The sequence below is a fragment of the Vanellus vanellus genome, assembly GCF_965231255.1.
Source record: "Vanellus vanellus genome assembly, chromosome: Z".
Classification (NCBI taxonomy): Eukaryota; Metazoa; Chordata; class Aves; order Charadriiformes; family Charadriidae; genus Vanellus; species Vanellus vanellus.
Genome location: NC_138908.1, coordinates 42,501,337 through 42,524,296, shown reverse-complemented (window position 1 = coordinate 42,524,296; position 22,960 = coordinate 42,501,337). Strand labels below are relative to the sequence as shown.

The window sequence follows — 22,960 nt, the reverse complement described above, 5'->3', positions numbered from 1 at the left end:
TAAAGAAACCACCAGAGTACTGCAATATTCTCCTTTTGCCCTCTCAACCTGACAGCAATAGTCAGAACTATGTTGTGACCCTCTGAACTAATATTCTTAAATTATAATCTTATACTCTTAAATTACATTCTCTAATGCTACCCCTAACAATTACTACACATGGTATGTTTGAAACGAGACAAGTTTAATTACACAGGAACAGAAATACCATAAAAATAGCTAATATATCTACCTAGCTAGTATACTGTCACTGACAACAGTCAAATGCAGAAGCATTAGGAAAACTTGTACGAACAGAGCAGGCATCTAGTTTTATTTCACTTATCCCTCCTTCCTAGGGGTTTGGCTGGCTGTGCTCAAGGCCAGCTGTCATACAGTGCCGTGTGAGCAAGAGTTGTAAGAAGCTGGGTCCTTCTGGCTTCACTTGGGAAACTGCATTTAAGCACAGGCAAATAAGGCTCTTAGTTCTTGCCTGAGCTAAGTTGCAGCCATGCCTGTGCCTGGTCGCGCGCCTCACTGCTCTGTGGAGCCTGACCCATGGCCATGACTTCCCAACTTGACCTTGGACCTGCCTCGTCACCGTAAAACTGGCCTGGTGATCACTGGACTCATGGCGGACCCTGGTGATTGTCACTGGACTTGCTCTGCTCTTCTTGGGCAACTGCACCATTTCTGCGTAAAGCCACAGCCACACCTGCCTTCTACTCACCTGTGGATCCTGGCTCACCTTCCCCGTGGAGCAGCCTACCCTTGGCAGTCCCTCACACCAAGTGTGTCAGTGTCCATTTATCTACACTCAACTTCCTCTGTCACGTAACAGCCTCAATACTCAACCTCACAAGGTGCCACTAACAAGTCTTTTCAATTAGCCTCTAATACTCTCTGATCTTACACGAATTAAAATAGTTGATCTACACCTAGATTTTGCCTCACTGAGGTTTTTCCAAACGCTTACTGGATTTTCCAGTAAAAAGCTATTCTGTCCAAGGTCTGAATTTACCTTTTCAAATACTATATTCAGAAGTGAAAAGTGTTTGACTACTAAATTTATCCTCAGACCATTTTCCTGAATGGCCACAATTGTTTTATTATCATTTCAGCTGAAGCTCAACTTCCACCAAAAAAAAGCCCCAAACATTTTACTGCATGAACTGAGGCCAGTGAAAGAGTAGGAGTTCTCACTCTTGTTTTCGTTAGGCCCATGATACAAACAGCAGCACTTTCCCATTTTAACTGATATGACTGCAGTGATTCCATCTCTGTTTTTCTGCAGAGATGGTCACAAGAATTGAGGATTTTTTTCTTAAATTAATCCCTTCTGTCTGAAACTCTTTTCACAAGCTGCACAGCTGTTTACTAAACAGTTTTGCATGTTAATACACTCATAAGGATGGTTCAGGAAGCTTGATTAAGTGCATAAACTGCATTCTGAAGACTTTTAATACAGTCCATTCACATACATGATACTCTTCCTCAGTACATTCTGTCTTGCTATATACTTCTCCATAGGTATGTTACATCCATGCAAAGGCGTTTTTGCGTATTTCATTTAACTCAGAAGTTCTGCTTCTTTCAAAAACCGGCTTGGAGCTTCTGACCATATTCTTTTAGTTTTGGTTTTGGGTGGTATTTTTTTTTTTTTTTCTTCCAGATTCACAGAACTTCTTGATTTTTTAAAAATATGTTCCTGCATTATGGTGAGAGAAACTGACCGCTGTATCCAATCCAAATGACAGCCAAGGAAATAAAAGTTTTCCTCATGGACAAGGCTGAACTTGAAAATATTTGCTCTGTTTTCCTAAGAGCAACTATTAAACCCCGACATCACAGCAAGCTTAATATCTGGCACCGATCGGGAATGCCTCTCCTTGTGTGTCATTATCAGATATTCTCTTTTCAAATATTTAATCCAGCAATCCTTCAGTGGTTTTGGTTTAGGTTGGTTTTGTACAAGGCCAACAAATGCACCACTCGGGTGTTTTTCGGAACACCCAGCCTTCAGGAAAGACTCAAGGAATATTTACGCCTCTTCAGCTTTATTCTGTACTTAAAGTATTATTTTTCTGAATTGGAAGAATCTGTTTGTTTGGGGTTATTTTGGCCACTGCCCCAAACCACCATGCTTTAGCTTTGACTAACACAAGCTCTTTTGTTTGCTTTTGACAAAAACTCTAATTGTCAAATTGCTGCTTAACAAATATAAGGCATCAGAAATTAGGTCTACACCTGCTAACACGTCTCACTGTTTGTTCCAAGTCCTGATCACACTGTGATGTCTTACCTGTGAGTCTGCCCTTAAGTTTGTAAGACTGCATTTTTTTCATTCTTATTTACAAACTGTTTTCCAGAATTTACTATTTTCACTTTCCTTATGCATTGTCTAAAACATCTCATTTTTATGTTTCATTTTACACAATACATGTTTGTATAGCTGTTGCATTCAAGACTGAAATAACAATTCACTCAGCTGCCACTGGTTGAATTAACTAAAAATTTTTTAAAACACCAATTAATTTATCTCAAATAATTACAAAGAGGAAAGCTGCCTTCTGACTTTTCTGGGTTTTAACACCATTGCCTTTGACAAAATGGCACATCATTGTTTTGTATGTCCTTTCATCTATACAGGTGTTAGCATTTAATGTGTTCTATCTACAGTCAGAATAGTTTTTTAATTTTTGCTAGTACACATATTCTCCACCTGAGATCTAGTCTAAGAGTGTGCGTATGCACTGCATATCAAGAGAGACGGACAAGGTGAGCAAAACAGAATTTTATGGTCACCGCCTTTATTACATGTTTAAACTTCCTTTTACAACATGGTGGACTGAGAACTACCCAGAAGTGAGGGCGGCACAAAGGCTTCTGATCCTTTATTACTTAAAGAAACAATTGGAAAACTGTCAGTTTAACTGTTGTGACAATTACATTCACTCAGGTATGTTTGCTGTTCTTTAGTCAAGTTCATTATTAAACAGATAAATAAAGTTTAAAACAAAAAAACTCTGTATATTTAGTTTCACACATAAAAAATAAAACTACGTAAGCAGAATTTTAAACATGGGATTGAGAAGCAGTATCTTTGATGTTTTCCCCTTATATCTGGGAAACATTTTAAAATTAGCTTTGTGAAAAAAAGCTAATGTGCTTCCTCATTATTGCTTGACTCCCAAGTCAAATACAACATTCCAGTTTCTTGGATGCAACTTTGATGGCTTGTGAACTTACCAATGCCATCAAAACCTGTATTTCCCATCCTGTCTACAGGATACGAGCCTATGTGGGATTTGAAATTGGATTAAAATTTTCATGAATGAAGAGAACACTCATAATTGCATTGCGTAAGAATAACATTTCTAAAATTACATTAAGTTCCAAGTGCTTCAATGCTCTGACCAATCATGAATTATAAGAATAATCTAAAAATCTCCAAACGTAAACAAAACAAATCATAAAAGGGCTCACTAGTCTGTAATTACCCAGAATCTCTCACGTGTCTACAAAAGCCTTCAGAACAGGCAACCATTAGCAGCAGCATACTTGGTAGACTGTTTTTGTTTGCTTCTGGTTTTATGAGGCATATTTATTTAATAATTGTTGTTAGTTTTAACTAAGAATGGAACGGAAAATTTTGTAACATACAACAGCTTCAGTGAAAGTGTAACGCATAACAGCTAATTCCCAGTTTTTACTTCTTGTTATCAACTTCAGTAAATGGCCTGTTCATGCACAGTCTGTAACAGCATTACTTTATACCCATTAATTCAGTTGCAGAAGTCAAATTCAACTTGGTCCTTCCTAAGGAAGCACTCATCTTCATTTGTCGTCCTTATGACAAATTTGACAAATTAAAGACAAACTACTGCGTAATACTGCCTTTCTAACGAAACACATCCAGATGGAACCAGGGAAAGGCTGCAATGTTATTACCATTAGTTTAATCCCTAACAACATCTAAATTACCCTACTCTAAAAACGGTGTGTGAGAGTGCGTGTTTGTGTGATGTACACAAGGGCAATCAATACAAAGAGTGCCATCTACTGGTATAATTTTTCGTAGCCTACTATGATTGCTAGAGTTGCTGGGCTAATAACGCACTGCAAAATGCATACCCTTAACTAGGTACCAGAAACAAAAGAATAGATGCTTTGTTGTACATGATATTGTGGGGAGGGTCTCATGCCCACAGCAAATAAACTTTTGAAACCAGCAGCAGTGAAAAAGGTGACAGAATAAATTAAAACATGAGAGCAGCAAAACAAGCAATATGGTGACAGACATACTAAAAAAATTCTGGGATAGATGAATGGTCCTTGAAAATACTGTGCATGATGATACATGAAACCACATAATAAGGTCTGCCGAGGGAAAAACAGAGGAGGGGAAATACAAAAACCCTATGCTGTTCAGAATACTATTTCTAATTTTATAATGGTGAGGAAGGAGGCAGCTGGAAGAAAGGAATGATTGTTTCTTTTTGATTCTTTTTTCTAAATCTGTTGGCATTGTGAGTTTTTCATTGTAACCACTTCAGAACCAAGAACATTTTCTAAACTGTTTAGAACATTTTCTAAACTGTTTGTGTACAGTGTTTAATAGAACAGATCCTCAGATACAAGGCCCCTAAGTACTAAAAAATAAATAAAACATGAAGAATTAGTTATTATCATATCAATAAGTGAAAATACAGGTATAGTTCTTCCACATCTCTGGAATAATTTTGTGCAAGAAACAACAAAAAACAATTCAAGTGCATGCACTGTCCATACAGGACATAGGAAGATAATAAAATTAATTTTCATATTAGTGAGTATCCTGAATTGTTGTCAAAAACTTCAGGAATCTTAATACAGAACTCTTGCTACTGTAAGCGTCATTAGACAGCTAAAACTCAAAATAATGCCACACAACCTGGGCAGCAGTGAAGCCAGCTCCTAATCTAGAGACTGTTATTAAAAGAAAATGTTCATCTTCCCTTAGAAGAAATACATATTGGAGTGCTGTGAAATGGAAAGCTGTGTACATATTTATATAAACCACACATATGTATACTTGTATATAATATGCAGAATGTCATAGAATCATAGAATGGTTTAGGTTGGAAAAGACCTTGAAGATCATCAAGTTCCAACCCCCCTGCGATAGACAGGGACACCTCCCACTAGACCAACTGCCCAGGACCATATCCAGCCTGGCCTTGAACACCTCCAGGTATGGGGCCTCAACAACCTCTCTGGGCAACCTGTTCCAGTGCCTCACCATCCTCAAAGTGAAAAATTTCTTCCTAATGTTTAATCTAAACCTCCTCTCTTCCAGTTTAAAGCCATTCCCCCTCGTCCTATCACTATGTGCCCGAGTAAAAAGTCCTTCCTCAGCCCCCCTGTAGGCCCCCTTTAGGTACTGGATGTCCTCGGAGCCTTCTTTTCTCCAGGCTGAAAAGCCCCAACTCTTTCAGCCTCTCCTCATAGGAGAGGTGCTCCAGCCCACCTGAAGAACCTGAAGGTGCACAAGTCCATGGGACGTGATGAGATACATCCGCGGGTCCTGAGGGAACTGGCAGATGAAGTTGCTAAGCCATCATATGTGAGAAGTCATGGTGGTCTGGCGAGGTTCCTGCCAACTGGAAAAGGGGAAACATAACCCCTATTTTCAAAAAGGGAAATAAGGAAGACCCAGGGAACTATAGGCCAGTCAGTCTCACCTCTGTGCCTGGCAAGGTCATGGAGCAGATCCTCCTGGAAACTCTGTTGAGGCACACAGAAAACAAGGAGGTAATTGCTGACAGCCAGCATGGCTTCCCCAAGGGCAAGTCATGCCTGACAAATTTGGTGGCCTTCTACGAAGGGGTTACGGCGGCAGTGGACAAGGGAAGATCAACTGATGTCATCTACCTGGGCTTATGCAAAGCATTTGACACTGTCCCACACGACATCCTGGTCTCTAAACTGAAGAGACATGGATTCGACAAATGGAGTCATCTACTGGTACGTAAAATATACACCACTGTTCATAAGTTAGTATACAGCTATCATAATATGCAACGAAGTTGTCATTACTATGTACCGCAAACAACTGTGTCCAGTTCCAAACTCTTCCTCACATACTTGACATACTGCATTTTAATAAATACATACAAGCCATATATCCTGCAAAATAAACTTATTCCCACAAAACAGACCCAGGGAGGGAGTGGAGTGGGGGGCTGGAGTGGGCAGAATTATAGGGTCTACCTCCCTTTTTCATCTTCCATTTCACATAAAGGCTATGTTGTATACTTTATAAAGATATGATGAGAATCCCTGTATTTCTCAAAGATAATCTAGTCTCTCTCAGTTCCTTCATGTTTTACTGTGATGCCTTACTATCCTCATTGTGACAGAAATACTGAAAATGCTTTGGTAACTTATTCCAAATAGAAGCCAAAATACATGAAAGCACACACACACACACACACGTACTCCTCACACTTCCTGACCTTTTCTTAACATGATTTCTTTCCACTTTTTTTTCTCAGCTATTCTCCCCAACTTTCCAATAGTTCCATCGCAATACTTCTATTTCAACTTTTATGAGACTTACTCTGAAGTAACTAAATAATCTATCAAAGTCCCAGTAAATCAATGAGCAACTCTTCTCTGACAGACAAAACAGTAAGTCCATATAAATCCTAAAATTTTAAGAAATTTAATTTTGCTGAACTCCTGGTTTTATAACAGTGTTGGTTTTCTTCTATCCCTGAATATTGTTGCCTAACCAAAATATATGTCAATAAATTAAACTGTTATTAAAGACAAATATAGTAACATTTGCTCAGACAGCTGGATAATTCAAAATAGGAGCGAAGAAGCACTTGACATCCAAGGAGGAAAGGAAAACCACACACAAGTGCAATTTTATAGTGAGAGGTAACTAAGTATTGAAATGCAGGTGCATCTGTCGCAAGAATTAAATCACGAGTGTTTCTATTTAGAAGTATCACTGAGACACCATCCTTTCATTGTTAATTCGTCACAGTTTTAGGTATATTGCTACAGAGAAAGCAAAGTTCTTAAAAACCCATTTTACTGAAGATCCTAGCACAGATTCAGAAGTAGGGATGAAAGGTCAGTGTTTCATTAACTGAACCAACTCAATTAAAATTGTAGTTTAATTAAAAAGTCAAGATGATCATAAAAAAAAAAAACAGGTCATCCGGAGAACATCACTAAAAATCTCAAACATCCTGTTCTTAATTGGCAGTAAATTTTTTGATCTGGTCTATTTGAGGAGCAGCAATCCACTGCAAAACACTTTAATCCAATTTAATACAATAGACAGAACTCCATCAAATTTAGTCTAAACAAATACAGATTCAAGGCACATCAAAAGGCTGGCAAGTGGAGTACAGGTATATGTCTTCCACTCTGCTGGAAAACAAGACTTCCATTGAGACGTTTTAATATATCCTCCACAGGAGGCAAGCGTAACAATACTAAAGGGAAAGATCCCACACAGAAGGCCTTGACATTATGTTTCCGGTTTATAACTCAAATTTAAAAAAAGAAAACAAAACAAAAAGCAAAACCAAAAACAAACAAAAAAACCCAAACTAACAAACAAACAAACAATAAACCAACAAAAAAAGCCCCCCAAAACCCCTTTTTTCCAGAAACATTCAAGCGTTGCTGTACAAGCAGGGGTTCTACTAAACACGTACCATATTAAACTAATGGTTTTCAAACACGTTTCCATGTTTGCTATTCAAAAAATAACAAGATGACTGATGTTCTAGTATACCTCCTGTTTCCCTAAAAAGCAGAGGAAACCCCAGCAAGCAAGTGCTGCAATTTTACTGCAAATCCTGTATTTGGCAAAATGGAAATAATTTACCTGAAAAGACTATGTTTGCGTTCTTGAAGAAGTACCCTCAAGTGGTGAACTTTGTTCACTGAGTGCTGACAGTGTCCAAAGGAAATAACAACATGGTCTCTGCTTTCCATTGCATACGTTTGGAAATAAGTGGTGTCCGCTACCTTTCTACCAATATCGTTTAGCTCAGCAGAAAACAGAGAAGTTAAACTCAAAGACAAGAGAGGGAGGCAAGGACTGCAGACCAGAATTCAAAACCTTGATCTCACAGCAGAAAAATCTCAGCAAGATTCACAAATGATCAATAGATAAGTCAGAGTTTTAGAGGCTGCTTTTTTTTTTTTAATTCGTTTTAGTATTTTCATAGGAACATTATTTTTACACAGTTCTGTTGAGGAACTAGAAACTTGCTGACTCAATAAAATTAAAACTATCTGAATCAAAATTTTTACATCAGTTTGGCATCATACCATCCTCAGTTCAAAAATTACCCAGAATAACACCAGCAAGAGAAAACATGTATGAAATCTCATGAAAGACAAAACACACACTTTTCATTAGGTATTTTTGGAAAATATAACGAAAATAGTTGTATAATTCCAGTGCCATTAAAAATTACTCTTACAAAGAACACCTATTACTTTTGCAGCCATTACTATAACGTGGCCTTGCACAGGATACAGATAACTAAAAGAACTACACATTTCCAGAAAGGATAACCTGGCCAAGCCCAAAAACCACCTCTAAAAACTTGTGCCAAGGCTGACAGGCCTTCCACCCCTATGTTTAAGCTATTATGTATACGCTGTCTTGTTCCTTTGTATTCCTTTGAGGGGAAGTAGGGCACTGAAAAAAATGTATCTTATATAAGAAAAAAAGAAATTAAAAATTTAAAAACAGGGATATTAACTGTTCCCGTTTTATCCAATTTGAAAAGGGATGGGCTGCAACACTCTCACAAGTATGTATGGCCTTCCAAAACAATGCAACAAAAGCACTATTTGAAACAAATTCCAAAGCCATAAACAATTCATAAACATAGTTTATAAACTGAAAGCAGAGGAGGAAGTGTGACCAAGTTAATAAAATGGAAATCTGGTTCAGAAAAGCCCTCTAGTTGCTGCAGAGTGATTGCAAGAGGAACACACAGTGAAAGGAAGCTGTTATAGCTCCACCACACAGAAACCAATATTAGAGCCACACTTACTGCACAGCTCCCAAATCTCTGCCCAGAGAAGGCCAGCTGGAGAAACTAAATCGCTTTCTTTCTTAGAGACTGGTTTCACCAGCTCATGATTGATTCCACCAGTGAGAAATCTGTGGCAGCATGTATCTTGGCTTCCTACACAGCATCTGGCTGTATAGAAGACCTATGGAACCTGGATTCCAGCACTACAATTCAGAATCATTAAAAAAAAAAAAAAATCTACCATTTTAAACAGCATCTGATCCTAAAAACACTGCAGTCTACATTGCATGTTTTAATTAAAATCCAAGTAATTTCTTTGCACATTTTCTTCTTTCAGAGGCCTTACAGACCTGCATGATCTTGGATTCGGAAACTTATTAATTACACGGTTCAAGTGGGTAGCTACCCTTCTTGCCATTAAAACCAACACAGCTTTTCTATGACAACGGCAGGTAAGTTAAAAAGTAAGCAAGCATCAAATACATTTTTTGCTACTTTGAAAATGCAACTTACCAGCTGAAAACAAAAGACTTAAGATCAGCCTTCCTATCAATAACTAAGACACATTGAAAGGCTACAAAATACTCTTTAGGAACTCACGCTTGCCATGCACAAAAAGCAAGGTGTAATTTAATAGTCAATGTACATAACCATAAAAACAAAGGAAAGAAGGATTTTCACCACTAACTTGACTGAATAATATCATTATCCAATCAGATATAACTTTGCATTTTGGGAGGGAAATTTTCACATAAGCCACATTTAAACCCCATAAAACTAGGAAGCAATCTTAAAAAGGGGTGGGTTTTTTCTTGTTAAAATTAAACAGTTAACAGTAAGCAGGTAAAGCTGCCTATCTCCATTACAGGCTCCTCTTCATTTTTTGGCAGTTTGGGTGGGGTTTTTTGGTTGGCTGGTTGTTTGGTTTGGTTTGCCTTTTTACTTTTTTTTTTTTCTGTTGTCAAAGAAATGTACACCCAATTGTCCTAATTTATTTGATGAATGTTGGCTTACACAGTGAAGTACGTTACCTTTTGAAAAGCTGAGTATTCCTCCTCAGTGTATGCTGAAGTATTAAGTTGAGGAGACAAAATTAACTCTCGGCTGCAGGGCCAAAGGACAAGGCTACTGTGAAGATCACTTCCACAGAAGCTGAAGAGCAGTTCCTATATGTAAACCGCTTTTCCATGGCTACTATGTCAGCGTGTATGGACCCAACGCAGAGCCCCATTCTGTGTGGTCATGGATGGCTTTCTATTCGCAACAGCTACGGAGAGCTTAATTACCTTAGATAATATACCACTTCATTCCAAGTACATAACACTAAAAAACATTTATGTAGCGTTCAAATTTCAGGGCATTATTTAGAATTAATTTCTGGATTTCATTTCTCTTTTCATCATGCAGCCACAAAACTACCTTCCTCCCCACCCCCAAGAATTTCACAGAATCACAGAATCACAGAATTATCAGAGTTGGAAGGGACCTCTAGAGATCATCTAGTCCAACTCTCCTGCTGAAGCAGGATTGCCTAGAGCACATTACTCAGGACTGCATCCAGGCGGGTCTTGAAAATCTCCAGGGAAGGGGACTCCACAACCTCCCTGGGCAGCCTGTTCCAGTGCTCTGTCACCCGAACCGTAAAGAACTGTTTCCGTGTATTTGAACGGAACTTCCTGTGTTCTAACTTGTGCCCATTGCCCCTCGTCCTGTCACTTGGAACCAATGAAAAGAGCCTGGCTCCATCCTTCTTCAACCCACCCTTTAGATACTTGTATGCCATAATAAGGTCTCCTCTCAGCCTTCTCTTCTCCAGGCTAAAGAGTCCCAGCTCTCTCAGCCTTTCCTCATAAGGGAGGTGCTCCAAGCCCTTAATCATCTTAGTTGCCCTTCGCTGGACTCGCTCCAGCAGTTCCCTGTCCCTCTTGAACTGGGGAGCCCAAAACTGGACACAGTATTCCAGTTGTGGCCTCACCAGTGCCGAGTAGAGGGGGAGAATGACCTCCCTCGACCTACTGGCCACACTCTTCCCTATGCAGCCCAGGATTCCATTGGCCTTTTTGGCGACAAGGGCACATTGCTGGGCCATGGATAATTTACTGTCTACCACAACCCCCAGATCCTTCTCCTCCAAGCTATCTCCCAGCAGGTCAGCCCCTAACCTGTACTGGTGCCTAGCATTCTTCCTCCCCAGGTGCAGGACCTTGCACTTGCTTTTGTTGAACCTCATTAGGTTCTTCTCTGCCCAGCTCTCCAGCCTGTCCAGGTCACGCTGGATGGCAGCACAGCCCTCTGGGGTGTCAGCCACCCCACCCAGTTTGGTATCATCAGCAAACTTGCTGAGGATACACTCTGTCCCCTCATCCAGGTCATTAATGAATATATTAAACAAAATAGGACCAAGTATTGACCCCTGGGGGACACCACTGGTTACAGGCCTCCAACTAGACTCTGTGCCGCTGATCACAACCCTCTGAGTCCTGTCCCGCAGCCAACTCTCAATCCACCTCACTGTCACCTCATCTAGCCCATACTTCCTCAGCTTCCTAATGAGGATGTCATGGGAGACAGTGTCAAAAGCCTTGCTAAAGTCAAGGTAGATGACATCCACGACTTTCCCCTCATCCAGCCAACCAGTTATAACATCATAGAAAGCTATCAGATTGGTCAAGCACGATTTACCCTTGGTAAATCCATGTTGACCACTTCCAATAACTTCCTGTTCCTCGACGTGTTTGGAGATGACATCCAGAATGAGTCGCTCCAATACCTTCCCAGGGACAGAGGGAGTTTGTTTCAATGTATTTTAGACTTTCGGCTGTTTTTTCCACAGTGTACCACAGTGTATTTGGCATCTTAGCATCAGAGAGTAAATATCACTGCTATAAAGAGCTCCTGCCTTATTACAAACAAGGCTGAGGTCAGGTCAGACCACTGCAGAGGTTGGTCATCCCGTCAATATGAAAACAGCTGATGCAAACCTCAAATTATGGCTCTCATAGTAAATGTGTCTTGATCCCTTTGTGACAAACTTTTGAGACACATATCATATGAAAAATAAAGGAGTTCAGGAGGAAACAATGTTAAGTATGCACTAGGTGGGTCAACAGGCTTACTGTATGGTTGGTTTTTTTTAAATATAAATCATTAACACACATGGCAAAAGAAACCCTTCAAGAGCAGCAAAATATTTAAGTTAGGTTATTCTGTACAAACAGGCATGATAGTCCTTATTATATCACAATTGCTGGTGACAAGAATCACAGTGCGGATTAGGAAAAGGATTTTTTTTTCCATCAAAAGCTTTGTGGTGATGCACACTGGACAGTAAAAAACAAGAAATTCTAATGATTACAGAAAACAATTTAATTTCTTTTAGTCTTAAGTTTTGCATCCTTATGCTGTGCATTTTATAACCTTCCTTACCTATCCTTTTTTTTTTTTTAATTAGAAGTTTACAAAGAAAGAGCTGTTTATTTCCCTGCAGTCAAACTATGAAAGTATTACACTTCAGATCGTATCATGCTACACCTACTTTAGGCAACTAGGGAAGTGCTGAAAAAATAGCTAGTAAGACCTGTTTGTGCTTTGAAATCCTCTGTGCCCTTTTTCCTATCACTTTTAGGTCAACTCTTGACCCATCATGTCACAATGACTAGTAAGGTTGATTCAAACACACAAAGTGGGTGGAAAAATTCCTCCAGACTACAGTGAGGCTTGAGTCAAATGCTTACACGTTAGTCCCAATCTAAGACAGCTTCAAGTGGCAGTACTGCCAAAAGCAGCAGTCCCACCTTCACCCATTCCCCAACTATTTATTCTTGTTTACTTCATACTTTTTCTAATATCAGCAACACCATCAGTTCAGTTACATCAGTCAGATCAGGCAACTGATCTGGATTAACACAACTGATTGTTCCCCTCCCAGAAATGGAAGCTACCTATAGGAGATTCTCTGGGTAAAACTCTCCCTCACCACTTAGCATCATTAATGCACATGCCGCTGCTGCTAATAAGAAATAAAATGACAAGTTTTGCTCTGTTTGATAACTAAGTGCATGCTACTGTTCATCTCCTATGTCATTATGAAGAATATAGCCAAACAGCAAGACTACGTTAGAAAAGGCAAAATTTTTTTTTGCATCACTTTACTTTGGTATTCAACCATTCCCGCACTGTGAATTCCAGGTATACTGACCTCAGGAAAAGCATCTTGGAAAAAGTTAAAGACAGGAAGAAAATAAGGGTGATTTTAGTTAGTATTAAGTTGTTGAGAATTTCATGGTGTGTGTTACAACCCACCAAATATGTTCATACAGACACCCAAGGGCATCTTAAAGATTGTGAGAACCACTGCTGAGAATTACTGCATCTAAATAAACAATGCTACACGGTTAAATACACTTATTTACCAACATAAACATATGAAGTATCATTACCTATTTTATAATAATTTTGTACATCCTAGTATTATACGCATACCTAGATAAACTGGTATGTACAAAGCCAACTAGTAAGTAAGAAATTAACTACTTAGAGAAGCCTGTAAGTATCTTTAGCAGACTTGTACATAAATAATGATCAGGGTCCTACATTATCACTAGTTGTGAGCACTACAAGATATTAAAAAAAAAAAATACATTAACAGTTCCATTAATACTTTTTACCATATTTTGATATGGACCCACAGAGAATGCAAGGATGTACAATCAACAACACTGCACCCTCAAATTGCTATTCAGCAAAGTAAAGCCTTAAGCATCAATGTGCTGCAAGTTATTTACATGCTGATGTGCTTTGCTAGTTCAGTGTGGAAATATATAAAATACGAACAGATGTGCCATGCAAAACCCTAAATTTGGGATTGAAGTTAAGGATTCATTATTCACTAAATATAAATCCACACACAAGCACTATCCCTCCCCTCTATGACTGCCTTTGAAGAAAGTTTGGATACAATTCAATTCTTCATAGGCAGGAGATTAAACAAAAACAAAAAAGAATAAAATTAAAGAGCAAATATGAGAAGTTTTCAAAACAAACTATGGCATTTGTCCAGGTTATTTATTTTTTCCTAATTGAAAGGTTGGGTTGTTTTTTTTTTTAATAATGCTTGCTTCTCTTCTCATTTTTGGTCGTGGCTCACTATTCATAGTTACTAGACTTGGTGAATCTACTAGGTTAAAAGCCATCAAAACTACCCACTTTAAAACGCCACATCTTTTTAATATTTAAAATGACAGACTAGCACTGCCTGTGTTATAATTAGAGTGATATATACTTCAACACAATATGTATGCAAGTTGTGTTTGGAGCAGTTTCTTAAATGACAGTGTCTCTACGCTATAGATGTAGCACCTTTAAATAATCAATTTAATTCAAAGCAGTCCTGGGAAGGATTCATTCACTTACCCGTATCCAGCTGTTGGCCTTCAATTCCACAGGGTTCTGTGGTTCACTGCTGTATAGACAACATAAGCACCACATCAGAGTCTTCTGGCTTTCATCTGCAGAAAAAAAAAAAAAAAAGCAAATAAGGATACATTTAGAGAAAAAAAGAGAAAAATCAAAACACAGACAGAATTACACACAACAATCCCTATACGTCCACAAAACTAAAGCCTAAATATCAGTCTCAACTTATAATGCTTCTATTCTACCAGATTCACACCACACATTTAATATTATTCATATGTAGTTCTTGTGTAATCATTTCCTTCAATAGAAATTTAATAGGTATCAAAGAGCTCAAAATCTATACAATATTTAGATGGTCTTAAACAAGCATGACCTAGTGATTAATTCACATAAATAATACCGGCAGCTATCATCAATGAACTTTCATTTCAGTATCTAAACAGCATCACTAACAATAAACAATAAGCAACAGTAGTAAAATAGTTATTACATTGTATCCAAAGCCTGCATAACTAAGGAATGCTCACTTCTGAAAAAATTAATTTTGTGAAATAGGAAATAATTCATAACAAGAATGTAAAACATCAAGCTTTCTGTAAGAATATATTAAGATTCTCCATGCTTCAGGAACATGACATTTCTGCAGACAGCAGAATAGCTAGATGCTGACGGAAAAAAATCCTATTGTGATTTTCTGTTCAGGATCAGATCAGGTTTTACTTAATTCTAACCCACTGTTGGAAATTAGTTGCCTTCTCTAGAAAACTACTATACTGAGCAATACTGTCACTGCCCAGTGCACAGATACTATCATAGAGGAGCTGATTATTTGGAGTAAGCAGTTGAAGAGCCATTTAACTCATTATTATTTCCCACAACTTTGTTTTCAATAGGTGTTGTGATTTTTTTTTAATGTTCTTTGGCAGATACCAAGAGTCTCTACACTGAATTTCATCCCAGAATAAAACTGCATGATTATAATAAAAATTAAGAAAACCGGATATAGTATTGTAGCACTGATATAATATCCACTTAGTAAGTGATATTATTCTTTTTAAAAATAATACAAATGAGTAATACCACATGAGTTTCAGAAATTACATTAGGAGACAATTTGATTACCAAGCTCAACAAGTGATTTCTTTTGTGTTCTGTGTATTTGTTATCCAGGATGCAATAAACAGTATTCTTTAGAAGTGCTTTGTTGGCAAAGTCTGAAGAAAAAATAAAAGCTCCATTAAGTAATGGCTGTATTTTCACCAGGTGATCAGACATGTTAATATTGATTTAAACCAGTATTCCTCAATAAATGTCCAAGAAGCCTGTAGGCCATTACTGGCCTCCCACTGACTAACATGTCTGCATAGAACTGGTTTCTCAAACATACACATTTAACTGGGTACAATTTGGGGTATTCTGCCATTGTGTGTATGGGGATTCTTTTTTAATATGGATTGTTACAAGGCTAATAATTTCCTAGGTTGTTTAAGACTGGAGTTAAAAGAGACATCTTCCATACTCCTCAACAGAAATTCAAAGTATCCTTACGCTTTGATGGTAATTATATCCAACTGGCATTCAGACATCAGCACTAAGAGGCAACTCTATCTCCTTAAAAAAACATTTCACCTAAACTCTAATATGAAATTATATGGGAGGAGAAAATAAACAAATACTGTTTTATTTGTTTAAATGGCTAAATTACAGCCATTTGTTTCCTGGAAAATGAAGATTTTAAACATTATTAATTACTAGTGCTAAAAGATTGTCTGTTTATAAAGTCTTGCTTTTGATATAATTTTCAATTATATGAATTTTACTTAAAACAAAATATTAAAAAAATCAGTCTATACAGAAAGAGATGGGGAAAAAAAGAAAAAGAAAAATCAAGTCTATACATAGCCCAAGTGTTCCTTCTTTTGACTCATCTGTTTATCTGTATATCTACAGTATGGCACTAAGTCATTTTATTCAAGTTATGGTTTTCTTTTGACCCTAAAAATTAAAGGAAAGTAGTTAAAAAAATGCACTAGATTTCTGGATGCTACACAAGATGACTTGCTGCATACTATAAAGTAAATTGCACATATTATTGCCTGTCAGAAATGTAAATCAGTATGATGAAAGCTAAAATGATGAAAACAAGGCTTAGATAAATGACATACTGGCACACTTTGCAAGATAATGAGTTTACACAGATTTAACTAGATACATTCAAACCTCAACCTAAGTGAACCAACCATTTGTGCCAGAGCTATGCTAATGGTTCCCAAAAAATAAGGGACTTGTGCAGCTTCACAATTTTCCCAATCAAAACTACTTCTTGGCTACAGCCAAAACCAAAGTAGCCTCCCATAGACCTGTGAAAAGTAGGAAAAGGGACCATACAGTCCTCTTGATGAAGCACCCAATGACACTCTGAGAGCCACTGTCAGGTTCACTGTTTTCTTTTCACAACTGCTGTGGAACTCAGGATGAAAGATGGGAAGATTAAGAATAAGAGGCGGACAGATCTTAAAATAATTATGGCAGCTGCAAAAGATAATCACATCAAAAGACCAAACACAGAGAGCTACAGAAAACTTACTGGTGGGTTTTTTCCTCCCATTTTTCTAGTGACTGTAATCCCCATGGAAAACATACCATCATGGTACACACTGAAAACCATTATCAGGATATGAATGAAGGCATTTGATCTTATTATGGTATGAAAGAATGCTCGCTACCCAAATAAATACCCAATTAATACATCAAGAGGAAGAAAATTGGTAACTCAAAGGTGGAAATTATATCCCAAAAAAGGTCACCAACTATCTACTGGACTTCTTAAGTAGGTTAATATTGTAAATCCAACTAAAGGAATGAAAATTTTCTATAGGAAATTTCAGATGGCTTGGAAGCTGTTTTGTAAAAAATAAAATTTAAGAACAAACAAACAAATAAACAAATGAAAGCCCAAAACTTTATGATTAATCAGATTGCACTTCTTCCCTGCCAGTCTCACATGAAAAAGGAAAAAAAAAAGAAAAAAAAAGGGAAAAAAAGGCAATGTTTTTCTCATAATACAGTGTGGTCTCAATCATCCTATGATACTTTCAGTTTATAAATACCCTGTCATGAACAGGGCCAGATGCAAGGAACTAATAAGAAAACCCTAATCTTACAACCAGAAATATTCTTTTTAGAGCTTGTTGTAAAGTTTATTGAAATATATCAGGAAATGTTGATTAGCTAAAACAGAACTTTCTGTTGAAATGAATGCATACATAAGCATGCATGCTCAAACACATATACTGACATACAGAGCCACCAAGAAATTCCCCAGCATTTATAGTATTAGTTTGGGATTCAAGACATTTGGGCTCAAAACTCAAACCAGGAAGGTCCTACTGAGAAGATAATCCCCCAGCCCACAGAAAAAAACATTGGAATTCCTTACCAAGTCTGAATTCCTCACGTATCCCTTGTGGTTTAGGACCACAAGTACAGCCATAAGATTTTCTTTGGTCATGCTTCCTTCACATTAGCGTTCTAAATAAGGCTAACTTGGTCACCTCCTGCTCAGGAGTGTTTATGAGGAGATTATTTTCCCTTGGAGACCACGCTTCCTGCACTGAGTGGTCAGCCATGTCAGCTTCCAGCACCAGCAGACATTCATCTAAGGTGATAGGTATTGTGGTTTGGACACAATGCAGAAGTATAGTTTTTCCTCCTCCATTTATTAGTATGAAAGACTGAATTGAACAAAATTAGCTCCTTCTACTGCAAGGGTGGCCTGGTCTCTGACACATGCCTGAATGAGCTATTTATCCAAATGAGAAATTACATGAAACCCACTTGAGAGTCAGCATCTGCTATAGCCAGCACTATCTTAAACAATGTCATCAGAAGTAGTGCCAAATAAAATGAAAATCTGCTGAATCTAAAACACCAGCAGTCCAAAGAGTGCTCAGGTGGCTCTAAAAAGAGGAAGTGGTGGGAATGTATAAGCAGACATCTTCAGGTCTCTTGATGTCAGAAAATCTCCCTGACTCATCTTTAAGCATTAAAGTGAAGGATTACATTTTGAGCAAGTGAAGTTCTCTGAACTGGCTTGGTTGCAACTTTTAGACCCAAAAACCACCTATAGTAAAACTCCATTCTCTTGCAGTCTTCAGAGGTAATGAACAACTTGCAGAAAAAATGCTTTTCTTGCTCTAGAAAATGCTGAGGGATATGCTGAGGGATACCAAAGAAGAGGAAAGAAGTAGAAGAAACCAAGAACGTATTGCTGGGATTGTGCTGAAAAGGAGTCAAAAGCAGAAACAGATGGCTTTCAACTTTGATGAAGAATATAGATGAAGCTACTTTCTATACCACAATACATTGTCACCTAGGAAAAATCAATGGTCTAAAGAGTTGTATATCCCAAACAAAAACTTAGAAGAAAAGCATGCATATAATTGTAAATATCACCAGTTATCAACATTCTCAAAAACTGAAACCATGATTAAAAAGGGAACCATTGTAAAAATACATCCATAAAGTATGAAATGCCTTTTCTCAAAAGGTGCCACAAAAGCGCACACTTGCTACTTTGTGAAAGTGATCTATGTTTAAATCCCTGGATCCTTCCCAAATTTTCCTTTCAGAGGGGAAGTGCTGACATAACATGCATCCACCATGTGTTTTGCAGACAAGTTCATTCTGCCTGTGCTTGGAGCTGTGTAGAAAAAGATAAAGCCAAACCAGAAGACATATGATCACTTTAGCCCAATGCTGTGCTTGACTTAATAGGTGAACTTCCAGGTGAATACAAAAATTGCCCTTTCCTGTCTTTCCCCAAAAGCAAACATAAAGCAGAAGAGACAAAATGCGGCCTTTTTTTTTCTTTTTTGTGGTTGTAGTAGTAGCAGAAGACTGGCAAAAGATTATTTTAACGGGCTCACAGAGAAGCTTAAAATTAGCTTTCTGCTTAAGAGTAGATCCCGAGTCATTTATCAACATAGCAACATCTCAATTCCTGAAAAATGTATTGGAACTGCTGGTGAGGTAGCACAAGCAGTGTCTCCTCCCTCCCAAGGGTTTTACTGTCCCGAATTTCTTTTCTCTTCTTTGTTTTCACCTACACACATATACACTACCATTAGGAAGCTTTTAGTTTTTCATACTTTTTTTCCTGTGTCACTACTTTACTGTTTTGCTTTTGATTCTGCATGCATTTTCACTAGTTTGCAAGATGAGGAAAACACACATTAAGAATAAATTCAATAAAAACAAACATAATCATAACTTAGCAGAGCTTTACACTAATAAAAAAACCCAAACCAAGTATCAGAAAAATTAATTCTTCTATTTGAACATATATAATACAATATTCTGATGTGTAACTGGAAGAAACTTTTGTTGAAAGTAATCTGAAGCACTAGATTTTGTACATTTTGAGAACCTATCAAAAATGTAGCTAATACAAAAAGAAAATAAGAAAAACGGAAATCACAACGCACATAAACACTCACTGGGTTTAAAGCCTACTGCTCCCCAGTCAATATTCTGTAACTAATCCATGAAATTAATTAGCTCTAAAAGTAAATTTAAGATTTCTCAATGCCATGTATTTTAAATAACTTGGCTAAGATTTCCATCTCAAAATTTTACTGAAGTAAAAAAGAATGCTGTGTTTTTATGGGGGAAAAAAAATGGAAGTATATAACAAGTTCTATTTTCCTAATTCCTACAGAATAAAGTTTATGAAACTGCTGCAGAAATATCATTACACGTTCTTACCATATCCTATAACAAAAGGATTCCAACAAAGCCTTCCTAGAAGCTGGCCAATTAAAGGGAACTGCTGGATTGCTACAATGGAATCCTGTTAAAACACAGAAACAAACAAAAAGATAGTAAATAAACTGCATATCAAAAGTGGGTTAGGAGAACCGTTAATGACATGGATTGTTGTAAGTTACAATCCCAATGGTTTTGCTGTGCAATTCTCTGAAGAAAAACACCTGCAGGTACGTAATAAAAGCAGAACTTCCTGAAATTGGCTATAATGTCATAATTCAAATAAGTTAAAGCTTAAGTAAGTAATTTCCTCGTCTAATACATAATTATGGTAGAAAATTTGTTTGTTTGCCTCACATCCAGTAATCAGAAAACAGTATTAGTAACCCAGATTTCACAATAATAAAAGTACAATCAAACTATATTTTTGTTGATCCTCATTGCTGTAATATACTGTCTTACAGAGTTTCTGAACTAATTAATACCTACTAGGGCATAAAACAAAGTATCTGTTACTTTTGCTTGCTTTCTTTAAATTAACTTGCATAACGACTAGTCCGTAAGAAACTGCAATTTAACTTTTAACTAAATAGAAAGCAGCTTCACTATAAAAGTAGTAGACAATGTAGTTCATATACAACCCTGAGTAATCAGTCTTATTTTTCCATTTTTGTAGATTTACTATCTCATAAATGAAGGCTTTTAAAAATGGTGCTGTGCTGAGATAGCATGCAAGTAGCAGGAACGATAACCATCTCCTGCTGCTGCAATAAATTCCTTACATTTGTGTCACGTTTGGGGCTAGCCCTAGACTTTCTGGGGCCACATTCACAAGGTCCATTTCAGGCCAAGCCTCAGATTACTTGAAGGAGCAACATTAAAAATAGGTTTTGTTCTTTTTCCCCTCTGCAGAAAAAGACATATAAAGTGTGGGAAAAAAGACCCCTCCCCAGAAATCTTTTCTTTAAAAGTTAAATTGAGTTCAGAAAAAAAAAAAAAAAAAACAAAAAAACAACAAATTCTGCAGTCTCTAGATAAGAATAATAATTAAAAAGTACTTCCATAAGAAGTTAGCCTCATGCCATAATGCAATATTTCTAAAGCTAATTACACTAAATACATATACTGAAAAAGCCACTCAGAAAAACATATACACAACTAAATATATAAAGAACTAAACTTACTTCTAAAAAAAGCACTCTATTGAGTGAAGACAATAATTAAATTACTAAACCGAATAGCCAACAGCATATGCCAAGGATCTGACTATGCGGCTAGAATTCACTGTGTGCCACAACACTGGGGTTAACGTGTCAACAGACTCTCTAAGATTTAAAGGATCAAGTACAGTTTTGCATGTTAAGGCCTTTAAATAATCCAATTTATGACCTGACAACCAGAATCAAATTCTTGTTTATTTTAAAGAGTTTTTTAAAGAGGCTAGAGCATTGGCTGGGAAATCTCACGTGACAACGTCCAATCAAGAAGAAAAAGCTCCTTTGACAATAAATCAGGGAAACAGGAAGCACACTCCTGTTTGCATTACCTGTGACTGTTTCCCCAATTTGCCTCTCTGATCCAGCAATACATTAGGTCAATAACACAAACCTCTTTGCTACTGTTAGCTTCTGTTTTATCAAAACATGGTGCAGATTTTTCCAAGGGCATCTTCAAAACAGGTCACTGTTCCCTTTAAAGTCACTTACCATATGTTTTAAAGTTTCATAAACCTGATGTAGAAACTCCTGGAGCTGAGGTAAGTGAAGGCACACATCCTTCTGCGATTCCAACGTGGTGGCTTGACCCCATTTAATAGCTTTATCCAACCAATATTCAAAGTCCAGTTTGGGCAATGTAGTGTCCTGGGCCATTCTGCAATCCTGAAAAAAAGATTGTAACTCCCCGTCAGGCAGCACTAAACGCTAGCTTCAAACCAGAATGAAAACGGGAAGAAGGATTTCTTCACTCTTTTTGTGTTCACATGTGAAAGGGAGGTGTGTGGGGTGTCTTTGTATTTACATCTCATAAGGGTGCCAATTTTCTTTATAGTCGTAAGAGGGTAAAATAATAACACCATTGTGACAAAGCAGCAAAGGGGCCACAGTAAAAGGTAAATTACCTTAGAATGTACCACCCAGCTGTGTCTTGGGCTTTTATTATCTGAATTTGCCGTCACCAGTATTTTACTCAAATAATATTAGAATAATGTGAGTGTGCATTTATTTAGAATGCTTTTCATGATGAAAAACTGAAAATACCCATTTAAAGATAAATGAAAACATGAAAACAAGGCTCAGTCAAAACAAAAGCGGTTAAGGGGCCTTTGCTTGTTGTAAGTTCTACATTTGTAATTGATCGTTAGTTTTAAGTGCAAAAAGAGTATTCTCCTTAAAGGAAACTAATAAATTTAGTATTTCAGCTCTGTTTTTCTTATTATTATACAAAGGAGAGGAGAAAAAATATGACCACATGCAGCTTTACTGAACTCAGTTCTGAGTAAAAGCTATATTATATATAATCTACTTCCAATGGCATAGTTTGCTGTAAAAACTGTCTTTGAGAGATGAGCATTATTGCCAAGCCAGAATGTTAAAATCTAACCAAATTGCCCCAGCAAGAGACACACACACACAAAAAAAAAACCCACCCACATTTTTTCAGCTTTCCTATTATATTTTTCGTTGGCAGAAGGACAGAGAATAGCACAGCAGGCACTACACCAATCTTTAAGTCTCTCT

General features: G+C 37.4%; 1 protein-coding gene across 1 annotated transcript in view; it reads right to left on the bottom strand.

Annotated features, from left to right (window-relative positions):
• FANCC (FA complementation group C) overlaps window positions 1-22,096 on the bottom strand; it is a 72,663-nt gene extending 50,567 nt beyond the window's left edge. Inside the window, exons 1-3 of the mRNA XM_082496945.1 lie at window positions 21,929-22,096; window positions 20,223-20,307; window positions 14,451-14,545 (exon numbers count right to left, since the gene is read on the bottom strand). Coding sequence (XP_082353071.1) covers window positions 14,451-14,545; window positions 20,223-20,307; window positions 21,929-22,093 — 345 coding nt within the window. The 5' untranslated portion in view covers window positions 22,094-22,096. The remainder of the gene's footprint in view (window positions 1-14,450; window positions 14,546-20,222; window positions 20,308-21,928) is intronic.
• Window positions 22,097-22,960: the final 864 nt, after the last annotated feature.